This window comes from Pan paniscus, chromosome 19 (genome assembly GCF_029289425.2).
Source record: "Pan paniscus chromosome 19, NHGRI_mPanPan1-v2.0_pri, whole genome shotgun sequence".
NCBI lineage: Eukaryota > Metazoa > Chordata > Mammalia > Primates > Hominidae > Pan > Pan paniscus.
The window spans coordinates 53,939,807-53,953,973 of record NC_073268.2 but is presented as its reverse complement, the minus strand read 5'-3'; the positions used below and the strand labels follow the sequence as shown (position 1 = coordinate 53,953,973).

Sequence of the window (14,167 nt, the reverse complement as noted above, 5' to 3'; positions counted from 1 at the left end):
TATTACTAACTTGTGAGCCACACAGACTTCTTTTAGGAAAAAAGTAGGGATAATTTGTGATTAGCTCTTATCTCTGCCAGCAAATACTAATGATGCAGTGTAAAGATGTTTCTATATATCTCGTCAACAAGAATCCTAATTACATGTAATTTCAAAGTACAAGGATATCCAATTCAATCTGAATACAAGCTGACTGTCAAATTCCAAATTACTGCAGTCCAAACAAATGGCTATTTAACATATCGCAGTCATAACATGTTGAAGTAACCAATTTGTTAAAGGATAATTGGCCCAGCACTATTTTAAAAAAATATATTAACTATATTCTCATTGCTTTTTTCTCACAATTACACCAATGAATTTTAATATGAGCAGTTAATAACACCTAGCAACATGTATAAAACAATGCCTACCATACAACAAACACTAAATAATAACTACTTAGCAAATGAACAAAAAATGATTAATTTGAATAATTTAGTACAGTTGCCTCCGGCATAATCACATGGCTCAGCTGTATCTACAGGAAAGCCTAATTTGTCCAACACTCTCAGGAAGTAAGGCAGTAAAATATATTTCCATTTGGGCACTTTCATTATTTTTGCTGGCAGTCTTTCTAAACTTTTTCATGTACTTCCTTGTCTCATCAAACATCATCAAACATTACCAAACCTAGCCAAGAAAAGACAGAACCAAGAAAACAGTTAATAACAATTAAAGGACCTAAAAGAAAGGACTCTAACAAAAACAAGTCTATTGTCTCTACGGAGGTTAAAATGGGAAATTATATACAACAAGAAAGAACAAGTTATTATGAAAAAGAACCAAAAATAAATCTAGGGGGAAGAAGTTATTATGGTCTAAAGAAACCCAGTAGCTGGCTGGCTTAACAGCAGAATAAACACAACTTGAAGAACAAACCAGGGAAGATCAAGCCAAGGAATTTCCCCAGAATGCTATATATAAGTATGCAAAAAGTAAAATAAGTTTTTAAAAGTTATAGAGACTAGATCCAAAATTTTCAGGACCTAATAGTTCCCAAAGGAAAATAATAAAAGAAATAGAAGGGATGAAATACTTAACAGATTAAAAAAATTTCCCAAAGATGGCCAGGCACGGTGGCTCATGCCCATAATCCCAGCACTTTGGGAGGCCAAGGTGGGCAGAACATCTGAGCCAAGACCAGCCTGGCCAGCATGGTGAAACCCCCTCGATACTAAAAATGCAAAAAAAAATTAGCCAGGCGTGGTGGTGCACACCTGTAATCCAGCTACTCAGGAGACTGAGGCCGGAGAATTGTTTGAACCCAGGAGAATTGTTTGAACCCATTTAAAATGTCTCCAGAAAGAATTACTATGATTCTTTTCATTAAAATTTTTCATTAAAATGAAAAATTATCAAGCCGGGCACGGTGGCTTCACGCTTGTAATCCCAGCACTCTGGGAGGTTGAGGCGAGTGGATAACCTGAGTTTGGGAGTTCAAGACCAGCCTGACCAACATGGAAAACCCCCTTTCTACTAAAAATACAAAATTAGCCAGGTATGGTGGCCCATGCCTGTAATCCCAGCTACTCGGGAGGCTGAGGCAGGAGAATCGCTTGAACCTGGGAGGCGGAGGTTGTGATGAGCTGAGATTGCGCCACTGCACTCCAGCCTGGGCAACAAGAACAAAACTCCGTCTCAAAAAAAAAAAAAGAAGAAAAGAAAAATTATCATGTATGCAGAAAGACACAGGAAGAGACCATCAGAGTATAATTTGATATTCATGAATCAAATATTCATCACCGGAAAAATGATACAATTCCACATTTTCTTGCAAGGCAACAATCAAATGCTTTATGAAACTTAAGAAAGGAAGATCCCTACCAGTAGGTCAAACTGTGAAAAGGACTGCCTGACACATCCCCAGCAGTGCAGTGGAAGGCAACAGACACTGTCAGACGCCCTCAGAAGAGATGGCAAAAGTTGGCTGGGCGCGGTGGCTCACACCTGTAATCCCAGCACTTTGGGAGGCTGAGGCGGGCAGATCATTAGGTCAGGAGATTGAGACCATCCTGGTTAACGCGGTGAAACCCCATCTCTACTAAAACTACAAAAAAATTAGCCAGGCGTGGTGGTAGGTGCCTGTAGTCCCAGCTACTGGGGAGGCTGAGGCCCAGGAGAATGGCGTGAACCCGGGAGGCGGAGCTTGCAGTAAGCTGAGATTGCGCCACTGCACTCCAGCCTGGGCGACAGAGTGAGACTCCGTCTCAAAAAGAATAGATGGCAAAAATTTCAAGGCAACGAGCATCCTAGTTCCAGAATGTTCCTTCTGACTCTGGCAGAAGGTGCTTAAATTCCAGTGACAAACACAAGAGATGGAGAAAGCGTCAGCATCAAAACCTGCAGAATAGGATCACTAAGTGACAAGAAGGCACAGTGCCACAGTGTAATTAGCAGTGTTTTCTTCTTTCTTGGTGACGTAAAATAATGTAAGCCTGGACTGACAGCACCTTAGATTCAGTGAAACATGAATATCTATCCCCTGCTTTAAGAGGCTCTAACACACGAAAACAAAAGAGACAAGATACGTATACTATAAAAAGGCAATACAGGCCAGGTGTAGTAGCTCATGCCTGTAATACCAGGACTTTGGGAAGCTGAGGCAGGCAGATCACTGGAGTTCAGAAGTTCAAGACCAGCCTGGCCAACACGGTGAAACCCTATCTCTACTAAAAACACAAAAATTAGGCCAAGTGCGGTGGCTCACACCTGTAATCCCAGCACTTTGGGAGGCCAAGGTGGGCAGATCACCTGAGGTCAGGAGTTCGAGACCAGCCTGACCAACAAGGAGAAACCCTGTCTCTACTAAAAATACAAAATTAGCCGGGTGTGGTGGCACATGCCTGTAACCCCAGCTACTCGGGAGGCTGAGGCAGGACAATCACTTGAACCTGGGAGGTGGAGGTTGCTGTGAGCCGAGATCATGCCATTGCACTCCAGCCTGGGCAACAAGAGCGAAACTCCATCTCAAAAAAAAACAAAAAACAAAAATTAGCCAGATATGCTTGCTTGAACCCAGGAGGCGGAGGCTGCAGTAAGCCAAAATCGCACTCCAGCCTGAGTGACAGAGAGAGACTGTCTCCAAAAAAAAGAAAAAAGCAATACACAAAAATTCCTTTTTAACACTGAGTTCCCACATATTAAATTTTTTTTTTTTTTTTTTTTTGTGAGATGGAATCTCACTCTGTCGCCCAGATCACGGCTTGATGCAGCCTCGACCACCTGGGCAACTTCAACCTCCCAGGCTCAAGCAATCCTCCCACTTCTCATCCTCTCGAGTAGGTGGGACCACAGGGATGCACCACCACACCTGGTTAATTTTTGTATTTTTTGTAGAGACAGGGTTTTGCCATATTGCCGAGGATGGTCTTAAACTCCTGGACTCAACTGATCCAACCTCCTCAGCCTCTCAAAGTGCTGGGATTATAGGTGTGGGCCACCACACTCAGCCCTGACTTCTTCTCAACAATGAAACTAAAATGGGGATTTTTTCAAGTAGAAGGCAGTGTCATCCTCAGGTAGAAGCCTGCACTACAGGCAATGACTAGTGTTAGGCTTCCAGCCTGACCTTGCAACCAGCACAAGGGTGCCCCAGCCTTCGTTCTTTAGGCTCACCCACCGGGCATCCCTTAAGAGGTGCAATTGCCATTTGTGCCTTGAGACACTGGCACACAACATGCCTGTGTCTTGAATGGAAACATCCCCTAAAACAACAAGATGTCGACAGCAACCCACATAAGTCTATAGCGACTGCTCTATTTCTTCCAAAATGACAGGTTTCTCCATGCGGCTGGTTGCTAACTGAATCACGTTCAATGCTCACCCTCTCACTCTCTCTCTGCCTAAACCTCTTCATCCTTCCCTATCAAGACATTTGCCAATTTTATCTCACCTTCTCTCTCAACTGAGAATAATATTCAGGTAAAATTAGGCCAGGCACAGTGGCTCACACCTGTAATCACACTGCTTTGGGAGGCTGAGGCAGGAGGATCGCTTGAGGCCAGGAGTTTGAGACCAGCCTGGGTAACACAGCAAGATTCTGACTCGGGAAATATTTTTTAAAAATTAGCTAGGTGTGGTGGCACACCTCTAGTCTCAGCTACTCAGAAGGCTGAGGTGGGAGAAATCTCTTGAGCCCAGGAGTTCAAGGTTGCAGTGAGCTATCATGGCACTACAGCACTCCAACCTGGGTGACAGAGAAAGACCCTGTTTCAAAAAAAAACATAAAATTTTTCAGGTAAAATTAAAGTCTCTATTATTTTTTTAATTTGTTAGAGTATTTTTGTTTTCTTTTTTGTTTTTTTGAGATAGTCTCGCTCTGTCACCCAGGCAGGAGTGCCGTGGCACAATCCTGGCTCACTGTAACCTCCACCTCCCAGGTTCAAGCAATTCTCCTGCCTCAGCCTCCCAAGTAACTGGGATTACAGGCACGCGCCACCACATCCAGCTAATTATGTATTTTTAGTAGAGATGGGGTTTCACCATGTTGGCTAGGCTGGTCTGAACTCCTGACCTCAAGTGATCCACCCGCCTCAGACTCCCAAAGTGCTGGGATTATAGGCGTGAGCCACTGCGCCTGGCGTAGAGTTTTTATGTTTCTTGTGTGTAACTTTAAAGGAAAAAAAAAAGCAGAATATTTTACATTTTTCTCTTTCAAAAATACTTAAATTCATTTTCTCTATAAGGACTTATAACAAGTGCTGGAGAATGGGGAAGCCCTGTACTCTTACCAGAAAGAAGTTCCTCAGAAACCTATAAACTGCCATCTTTTAAACACAGTACTGTAAAAAGAAGTTATCTTCTTTTAAATACAGTACTGTAAAAAGAAGTTATCTAGAAAAGTTATTAAAGAGAGAAATAATTTATATAAGAAAAACAGCTAAGGCCAGGTACGGTGGCTCATGCCTGTAATCCCAGCACTTTGGGAGGCCGAGGCAGGCAGATCACGAGGTCAGCGTTCGAGATCAGCCTGGCCAACATGGTGAAACCCCATCTCTACTAAAGATACAAAAAATTAGCCAGGTGTGTTGGCGCATGCCTGTAATCCCAGCTACTCGAGAATTGCTTGAACTCGGGAGGTGGAGGTTTCAGTGGGCTGAGATTGCGCCATTACACTCCAGCCTGGGAGTGACTCCATCACACCCCCACCACAAAAAAAAAAAAAAAAAAAGAAAGAAAAACAGCTAAAAGCAAAATAGCTAAGTACAGTATAAATTAACATTTTAAAAGCTTTCTTAAATAGTAAGTCACAAAAATGCTAACTCATATCAAAGAAAAACAAATATAGCTATATTAAAATTAAACATCTGATTTATCCCAGGATTCAAGGGTGGTAATAAACCACATTAACAGAATGAAGGAAAAAAAATGATCATCTCCACTGATACAGAAAAAGCATCTGACAGATTCAGCACCGCTTCAGAACAGAGGTTCCCTAGGGTGGAAGGAGGCAGGGGGATAGGACAGAGAAGGAGCCCATGAGCAGCTCTAAGTTATGATGATGACTCTAGTTTTCTTGCTGGGAGGGGGGATCATGGATGCTGACTATTATAACTGGATGGACAGAGAGACAGGATGGATAGATGGATACATAAAACAGAACCAGGATCAAGCATAGACTAGTAATGAGAGTAAATTACTCATTACAATCATATCTAGTCCAATTCTAGGTACTTGAGGTCCAAAAGAAAAAGCAATTTTAAGAGCTTAACTAAAGAAACAAACTGCAGATTCAGAATTCTAAAATGCGTTGGATTATAGCTATAAAGTATAATGGTATTTTAAGTAGAATACATCAAGTTTTAATCCTTTAGGGGTATCCTAAGGAAATGGAAATACATCTTTCAACCTTAATCAGAATGTTAAAATAAAAAAGTTTGAGCTAGCTCACCTCTTCTTGAATATACTGTAATAAGAAGGGAGATGCTCTTAAATTGTCAACAGGAATATTGAAGAAGCCCTGAATTTCCTTCTGGTGTAAATCCATAGTAATAAGATGAGTTAGACCTTTGAAAATAAAGCAGACACAAGCAATAAATACTTTTTTTTTTTTTTTTTTTTTTTAAGATGGGATCCCATTCTGTCACCCAGGCTGGAGTGCAGTGGCATGACCATAGCTAACTGCAGCCTTGAACTCCTAGGCTGAAGCAATCCTCTCACCTCAGCCTTGAAAGTAGCTGGGAATACAGGTGCATGCCACCACGCCCAGATAATTCTGTATTTTTAGTAGAGAAGGGGTTTCATCATATTGGCCAGGTTGGTCTCGAACTCCTGACCTCAAGTAATCCTCCTGCCTCAGCCTCCCAAAGTGCTGGGAATACAGGCATGAGCCACTGCACCCAGCCTATAAACAGTTTAAAAACAAGTTGCACTGTATGAAATAGGTACTACATAAAATACTATATACAATAAGTTACTATTAAAAAATTGCTCTCCAGCCGGGCACTGTGGCTCACGCCTGTAATCCCAGCACTTTGGGAGGGCAAGGCGGGTGGATCACAAGGTCAGGAGTTCAACGCCAGCCTGACCAATATGATGAAACCCCATCTTTACTAAAAATACAAAAATTAGCTGGGCGTGGTGGTGTGCGCCTGTAGTCCCAGCTACTTGGGAGGCTGAGGCAGAAGAATCGCTTGAATCCGGGAGGCAGAGGTTGCAGTGAGCCAAGATCATGCCACTGCACTCCAGCCTGGGTGACAGAGCAAGACTCCATCTTAAAAAAAAAAAAAAAAATTGCTCTCATGGCCGGGCACAGTGGCTCACACCTGTAATCCTAGCACTTTGAAGGCCAAGGCTGACAAACTGCTTGAGCTCAGGAGTTTGAGATCAGCCTGGGGAACATGGCAAAACCCCGTCTCTACAAAACAAAAATTAGCCAGGCATGGTGGCGCACGTCTGTAGTCCCAGATACTCAGGAGGCTAAGGTGGGAGAATCGCTTCAGTGCAGAAGGTCAAGGCTGCAAGTGAGCTGAGATTGAGCCACTGCATTCCAGTCTGGGTGACAGAGTGAGATCTTGCCTCAAAAAAATAAAAAATAAGGCCGGACACGGTGACCCACGCCTGTAATCCCAGCACTTTGGGAGGCCGAGGCGGGTGGATCACCTGAGGTCAGGAGTTGGAGACCAGCCTGGCCAACATGGGGAAACCTCATCTCTACTAAAAACACAAAAATTAGCCAGGCATGGTGGCATGTGCCCATAATCCCAGCTACTCGGGAGGCTGAGGCAGGAGAATTCGCTTGAACCTGGGGGGGCGGAGGTTGCAGTGAGCCGAGATTGCACCACTTCACTCCGACCTGGGTGAAAGGGGGAGACTTGGTCTCAAAAAAAAAAGACAAAATTGCTCTACCATCAAAAAAACTCAGCACTTGTATTTTTCAAAAAAAATTTTTTTTTTTTAGTACTGTGAGATGCCTGATTTTCACATCAATTTAAAGTCTTGGTCAGGTGCGATGACTCACAGCTGTAATCCCAGCACTTTGGGAGGCTGAGGCAGGCGGATCACCTGAGGTCAGGAGTTCAAGACCAGCCTGGCCAACACGGTGAAACCCCGTTTCTACTAAAAATACAAAAATTAGCCAAGTGTGGTGGCATGTGCCTGTAATCTCAGCTTCTAGGGAGGCTGAGGCAGGAGAATCACTTGAATCCAGGAGGTGGAGGTTGCAGTGAGCTGAGATCATGCCACTGCACTCCAGCCTGGGCGACAGAGCGAGACTCCATCTCGAAAAAATAAATAAATAAAAAATAGTCATAATATAGCAAAGATAACAGTAATACAGAAGAGTCTTTAAAAATTATATTAGAGCAGATCAAATCTTCTTGAAGTTTAACAGGCATGGCAAAGCCCAATCTTAAGATAACAAGTCAGCCGGGTGTGGTGGCTCATGCCTGTAAACCCAGCACTTTGGGAGGCCGAGGCAGGAGTATCACTTGAGCCCAGGTGTTTGAAAATGGCCTGGGCCACATGGTGAGACTCCATTTCTACTAAAAATACAAAAAACTAGTCAGGTATGGTGATGCATGCCTGTAGTCCCTAGTTACTCTGGAAGCTAAGGTCGGAGGATCACTTGAACCCAGGAGGTCAAGGCTACCTCCTCGTAGTGAGCAGTGATCACACCACTGCACCCCAGCCCGGGCAAGAGGACTGAGACCCGTGGGGAAAAAAAAAGATATCAAGACAAACTGCACCAGCCTGGAAATTGGAGAAAACAGAAAACCTTCACCACCTTTGTAACGATCACCAGAAAAGTGTAAGGAAAATTCAGTATGAAAAATTGTTTAAAGCATTACTTGCCCAAAAGAACAGGAAAGTAAGTCTGGAGGCCCATCAAGCAAGGCTGGTAGAGAAGATGGGCCCTTTCCTGAAGATTCAGCAGGCAAGCCTGCTCTCCTCACCAGCTGCCTGTCATAGTGTTTACAATGGGGTAGGCTCCTGAGGTTGCTTTGGGTTGAGTTTTTAATTTTATTTTTATTTTTTTGAGACGGAGTTTTGCTCTTATTGCCCAGGCTGGAGTGCAACAGCATGATCTTGGTTCACCACAACCTCCACCTCCCGGGTTCAAGCAATTCTCCTGCCTCAGACTCCCGAGTAGCTGGGATTATAGGCATGTGTCACCACACCCAGCTAATTTTGTATTGTTAGTAGAGACGGGGTTTTTCCATGTTGGTCAGGCTGCTCTGGAACTCCCAACCTCAGGTGATCGCCCACCTTGTTCTCCCAAAGTGCTGGGATTACAGGCGTGAGCCACCGCACCCTGCCTAGTTTTTAAATGTTTGTTTTACGTTTGCCTTTACTGAAAAACTATCTTAGAAAGTTTATTCTGGGCTGGGCGTGGTGGCTCACGCCTGTAATCCCAACACTTTGGGAGGCTGAGGAAGGTGGATCACCTGAGGTCAAGAGTTCGAGACAAGCATGGCCAACATGGTGAAACCTCGTCTCTACTAAAAATACAAAAATTAGCCAGGCGTGGTGGTGGGTGCCAGTAATCCCAGCTACTCAGGAGGCTGAGGCAGGTGAATCACTTGAACCCAGGAAGTGGAGGTTGCGGTGAGCCGAGATCGCGCTACTGCACTCCAGCCTGGATGACAGGTGAGACTGACTCAAAAATAAAAAATAAAAATAATAATAATTAGTTGGGCATGTTGGTGTGTGCCTGCAATCCCAGCTACTCTGGGGGCTGAGGCAGGAGAATTGCTTGAACCCGGGTGGTGGAGGTTGCAGTGAGCCAAGATCACATCATTGCACTCCAGACTGGGCAACAGAGCAAGACTCCGTCTCAAAAAACAAACAAAAAAAAAGAAGGTTTATTCTACAATAAGTACCTGTCTTAAAATGCAGTGATATGGGGACTTTTATTCTATTCACTCTGTGCAAATGCTCCGTGATACATACCTTCTAAAATCATATACATTCAGGCTGGCTATGGTGGCTTGTGTCTGTAATCCCAGAATTTTAGGAGCCCAAAGCAGGTGGATCACTTGAGGTCAGGAGTTCGAGACCAGCCTGGCCAACATGGCAAAACCCCATCTCTACTAAAAATACAAAAATTAGCCGAGTGTGGTGGCAGGCACCTGTAGTCCCAGCTACTAGAGAAGCTAAGGTACAAAAATCGCTTGAACCCAGGAGACAGTGGTTGTAGTGAGCCGAGGTGCCACCACTGCACTCCAGCCTGGGCAACGGAGCAAGACTCCGTCTCAAAAAATAAATAAATACAACAGAATAAAAATTAAAATAAAAAAATCACAGGCCGGGTGCAGTGGCTTACGCCTGTAATCCCAGCACTTTGGGAGTCTGAGGCGGGAAGATCCCTGAGGTCGGGAGTTTGAGACCAGCCTGACCAACACGGAGAAACCCTGTCTCTACTAAAAATACAAAATTAGCCAGGCGTGGTGGCACATGCCTGTAATCCCAGCTACTTGGGAGGCTGAGGCAGGAGAATCGCTTGAACCAGGGAGGTGGAGGTTGCGGTGAGCGAAGATCATGCCATTGCACTCCAGCCTGGGCAACAGGAGCGAAACTCCATCTCAAAATAAATAAATAAATAAATAAAATCATATACACTTATATAAGCGCGCACACACACAAACACAAATATATTGACACACATACCCAATAACAACTATGAAGGTTATTTAGAAACACAGGAAAAATACTTAGGTTGTTACCTGAAAATGCCTGACACAGAATAATATGTATCTTTTCCAATAAATGCCTATCTAGGCAGGCACGGTGGTATATGTCCATAGTTCCAACTACTCAGGGGGATCACTTGAGCCCAGGAGTTCAAAGATCATCCCACATAGCTTCCCAAAGCATTGGGATTGCAGGCGTGAGCCGCTGTGCCCAGCCATTACTTTGATATTTCTAAGGTAAAAATAAAACTCCAGCAGGGTATGGTGGTTCATGACTATAATCTCAGCACCCTGGGAGGCCGGAGCAGAAACATCCCTTGAGGCCAGCAGTTCAAAACCAGCCTGAACAACATAGTAAGACCCAGTATCTACAAAAAATTTAAAAATTAGCAGGCAGGGTGGTATGTGCCTATAGTCCTAGCTACTTGGGAGGCTCTGGTGGACTGCTTGACTGTAGGAGTTCAAGTTGCAGTGAGCTATGATCACGCCACTACACTCCAGCCTAGGTGACAGGCCAAGACCCTGTCTTAAAAAAGAGAGAATAAATAAATAAAACTCCCAGGCCCCCAATTAATTGTGAAACATCTGCCATTCTTACCAGCTTTGCACATCATGGAAGCCAGCAATTTAGAGACAATGGAGCCTCTTTTTCTCATCTTGCACTGCTTGCTGTAAGGAAAGTAGGGTATCACGCCGATGATGCTCTTGGCACAAGAGGTCTTACATGCATACACCATGATCAGGAGCTCCATGATGGTGGTGTTCACGTCCCTGTAACAAAGACACAGCAAATCTCATCAAGGGATCTACAACACAGTATTCCCTGTTCCAAAAAGTGTCAGCAGTGTGTTACTCATGCCTTTATACAACCTAAGGTGCAAGGCAGAAAAAAAACAACCAATAAATTCCTCTTTTCTCAGGCCTCCATAAGATCCCCCATCATCTGCTCTCAACTGACCACCCTACTTAAGTACTCTCAGAGGAGCGTGTCCACAAGCTCCCACTATGTGCATCTGTGCCCCAGGAGTCGGCCTGCCCTCAGTCATCAGTCAGAGGAAATTTCCATGCCAGTGGCCCTAAAATTAATCCCTCCAAATGGCACACCTATGTAAGGAATTCTCTCTCCTCTCCTGCCTCCACCACTGACAACCCATCGGCCACAAACATTCTGTTACTTCCATTAACACGACTCATAACCACTCTCCCCTCTGCTCCCCTTTGCTGTACATCTTACACTATCTCCAATTTATCTACTCTCAGTCTCTCCCAAATAGTCCAGTGAAGCTTTGTTTTCATAAAGGTCATCAGTGGCCTCCATGCGGCCATGTCCACGGTCACTTGGCTTCCAGAATGCCCCTCTCTGGTGTCCTCCTTCCACCCTTGGTTTCTTTTGCTGGTTCCTCTTCTCCCCAGCCTCACGTCCCAGGACTTGCTCATGTGTCCTCTCTTTCTGTTCCCTCTCGTCCTTTGGGCTTCTCATCTAATTTCACAGCTTCATAGATGGTGGCAACTCTCAAATTTACAACTCCAGTCCAAAGTTGAGGATCCGCCCCTCCCCTCTTGCCTGGCCACACCTGACCCTGTTCAGTCCTCCCACAGCAGCTCACACCGCTAAGGGGCTTGCTCTAGGCGTTCCCACTGCCTGCAATGCTTTTCTCCCCACCTAGTCACCTGACTCTCCCTCACCTTCTCTAGTCTCTGTTCAAATGTCACCTCCACAATGAGGCCTACCCTGTCTGCCTCTCTCTGCCCTCTCACCACTATCATCTCACCATGCTGTCTTATTTTTTTCCAAACCACTCATCACCTTCTAGATAATCTATGTCTTTATTATGCTCACTTTATGTCTTCCTCCACTGGAATATAAACTCCACAAGGACAAGGACTTTCTCTGTTTTAATCATGGAGGCATCTTGCATACGTGTAACTAACTGTAATTCACATATTGTAGACATTCAAAATAAGTATTTGTTAATGAAAGAAGGAGTGAATGGAAACACAGAACATTCGGGTGAGTAGATTCTCTGTCACTATACAACAAGTCTGACATCTGATGAGTTAAAAGAGACTTTCACCCTGTTAATTAACTTAGGAAAAAAAAAGATTTTCAGAAAAGTATTCTATGGGAAGGATAAGAGTGGAGGAACAAGGCTTTCCATTACTGAACTCAGATAAGGACAGTCTTGTTTGAAATACAGGAAAACTTCAGTTAATGGATGGAATTTTCTTAATTTTAAATTTCTCTTTTATTTTTAGTGCTACCACTAATCTGTAGTAAAATGAAGTATAAGATGTATCTGACAACACTAAATCATTTTTTTGTTTGTTTGTTTTTGAGACAAGAGTTCTGCTCTTGTTGCCCAGGCTGGAGTGCAATGGCATGATCTCGGCTCACCGCAACCTCCGCCTCCCAGGATCAAGCAATTCTCCTGTCTCAGCCTCCCGAGTAGCTGGGATCACAGGCACGCGCCACCATGCCCGGCTAATTTTGCATTTTTAGCAGACAGAGCGTTTCTCCATGTTGGTCAGGCTGGTCTTGAACTCCCGACCTCAGGTGATGTGCACGCCTGGGGCCTCCCAAAGTGGTGGGATTACAGGCTTTTTTTTTTTTTTTGAGATGGAGTCTCACTCTATCACCCAGCCTGGAGTACAGTGGCGCCATCTTGGCTCACTGCACCCTCTGTCTCCTGGGTTCAAGCGATTCTCATGCCTCAGCCTCCCAAGTAGCTGGAATTAGAAGCGCATATCACCACGCCCAGCTAATTTTTGTATTTTCAGTAGAGACAGGGTTTCACCATGTTGGCCAGGCTGGTCTTGAACTCCTGATCTGCCCGCCTCGGCCTCCCAAAGCTCTGGGATTATAGGTGTAAGCCACCTCGCCCAGCCTTTTTTTTTTTTTACTTCGAGATGGAGCCTTGTTCTTTTACCCAGGCTGGAATCCAGTGGCGTGATCTCAGCTCACTACAACCTCTGCCTCCTGCGTTCAAGCAATTCTCGTGCCTCAGCCACCTGAGTAGCTGGGACTACAGGCGCTCATGACCATGCCCAGCTAATTTTTTGTATTTTTAGTAGAGACAGGGTTCCACCGTGTTGGCCTGGCTGGTCTCAAACTCCTGGCCTCAACTGATATGCCCACCTCGACCTCCCAAAGTGCTAGGATTACAGGCATGAGCCACCACATCTGGCCCTCAACACTAAATGTTATTTCATGGTATTTCACAAAGAAGACCATGACGTCCAAACTCTGCAACATGGACAAGACTGAGAACCCGAGTTAACACAAGCTTACGTCAGGTATGGAACAATGCAAAATGAGACACGGAGAGAAAATGAAAGGGGTGCTGAGTGATTCTGATTAGAGGAATATGAAACTGACAAAAGACAGGGGCACAGGATAAGTATTGAAATGTACAAAAATAAAGAACCAGAAGGACTTGAAAATGAGAAGGATCAGCAGTCACCCTTCTGAAGTCCTAAATTCTAAGTCCAGGGGTGCCCTCAATGCCTACCCATCCCCTTGGGTAATCCACACAACCTCTGTGCATTTATCCAATGGAATCACACTTGTCTGTAAGGACATAAAAGTACCACAGACACAGAAACCAAGGAGCCAGAAGCCGTGTAAGTTGTTGTGTGCCCGCCCCTTCCCTATCCCGATGCTGGAGGTAAAGGGTTAAGATGTGGGCACAGGTGAGTCCTCCACTTCCACCCTGGTTTGGTGGCAGACCTGGGAAAGGGGAAAGAGGACAGCAGCAGGAGGGGCAGTTGGCGCTCCGTGCCCCCACCTCCAGCTCTGCTGAGAATCCTGGGTGTCACAGCAGAAGGTGAAGCTAGGGCACCGTGGCAAAGGCCCTCCACACCCTTCCTCCTTCAGAGCACACCCGTTTGCCAGGGCTATAGGATGCAAGGACAGGTCTCCCCTGCCACTCCTCTTCCCAGGAGAGATGGGGGTTTTGTGACTTCATCCCAATAAACCAAAGACCAGGAGAGAAAAT

General features: G+C 44.9%; 1 protein-coding gene across 11 annotated transcripts in view; it reads right to left on the bottom strand.

Annotated features, from left to right (window-relative positions):
• Positions 1-14,167, bottom strand: part of PRPSAP2 (phosphoribosyl pyrophosphate synthetase associated protein 2) — a 76,239-nt gene that overhangs the window by 42,622 nt on the left and 19,450 nt on the right. For all 11 annotated transcript variants that reach the window (XM_008966750.4, XM_063599203.1, XM_008966719.6 and 8 more), the window contains 2 exons: positions 10,771-10,943; positions 5,933-6,048 (listed from right to left, as the gene is read on the bottom strand). In XM_008966750.4, coding sequence (XP_008964998.1) covers positions 5,933-6,048; positions 10,771-10,943 — 289 coding nt within the window. The remainder of the gene's footprint in view (positions 1-5,932; positions 6,049-10,770; positions 10,944-14,167) is intronic.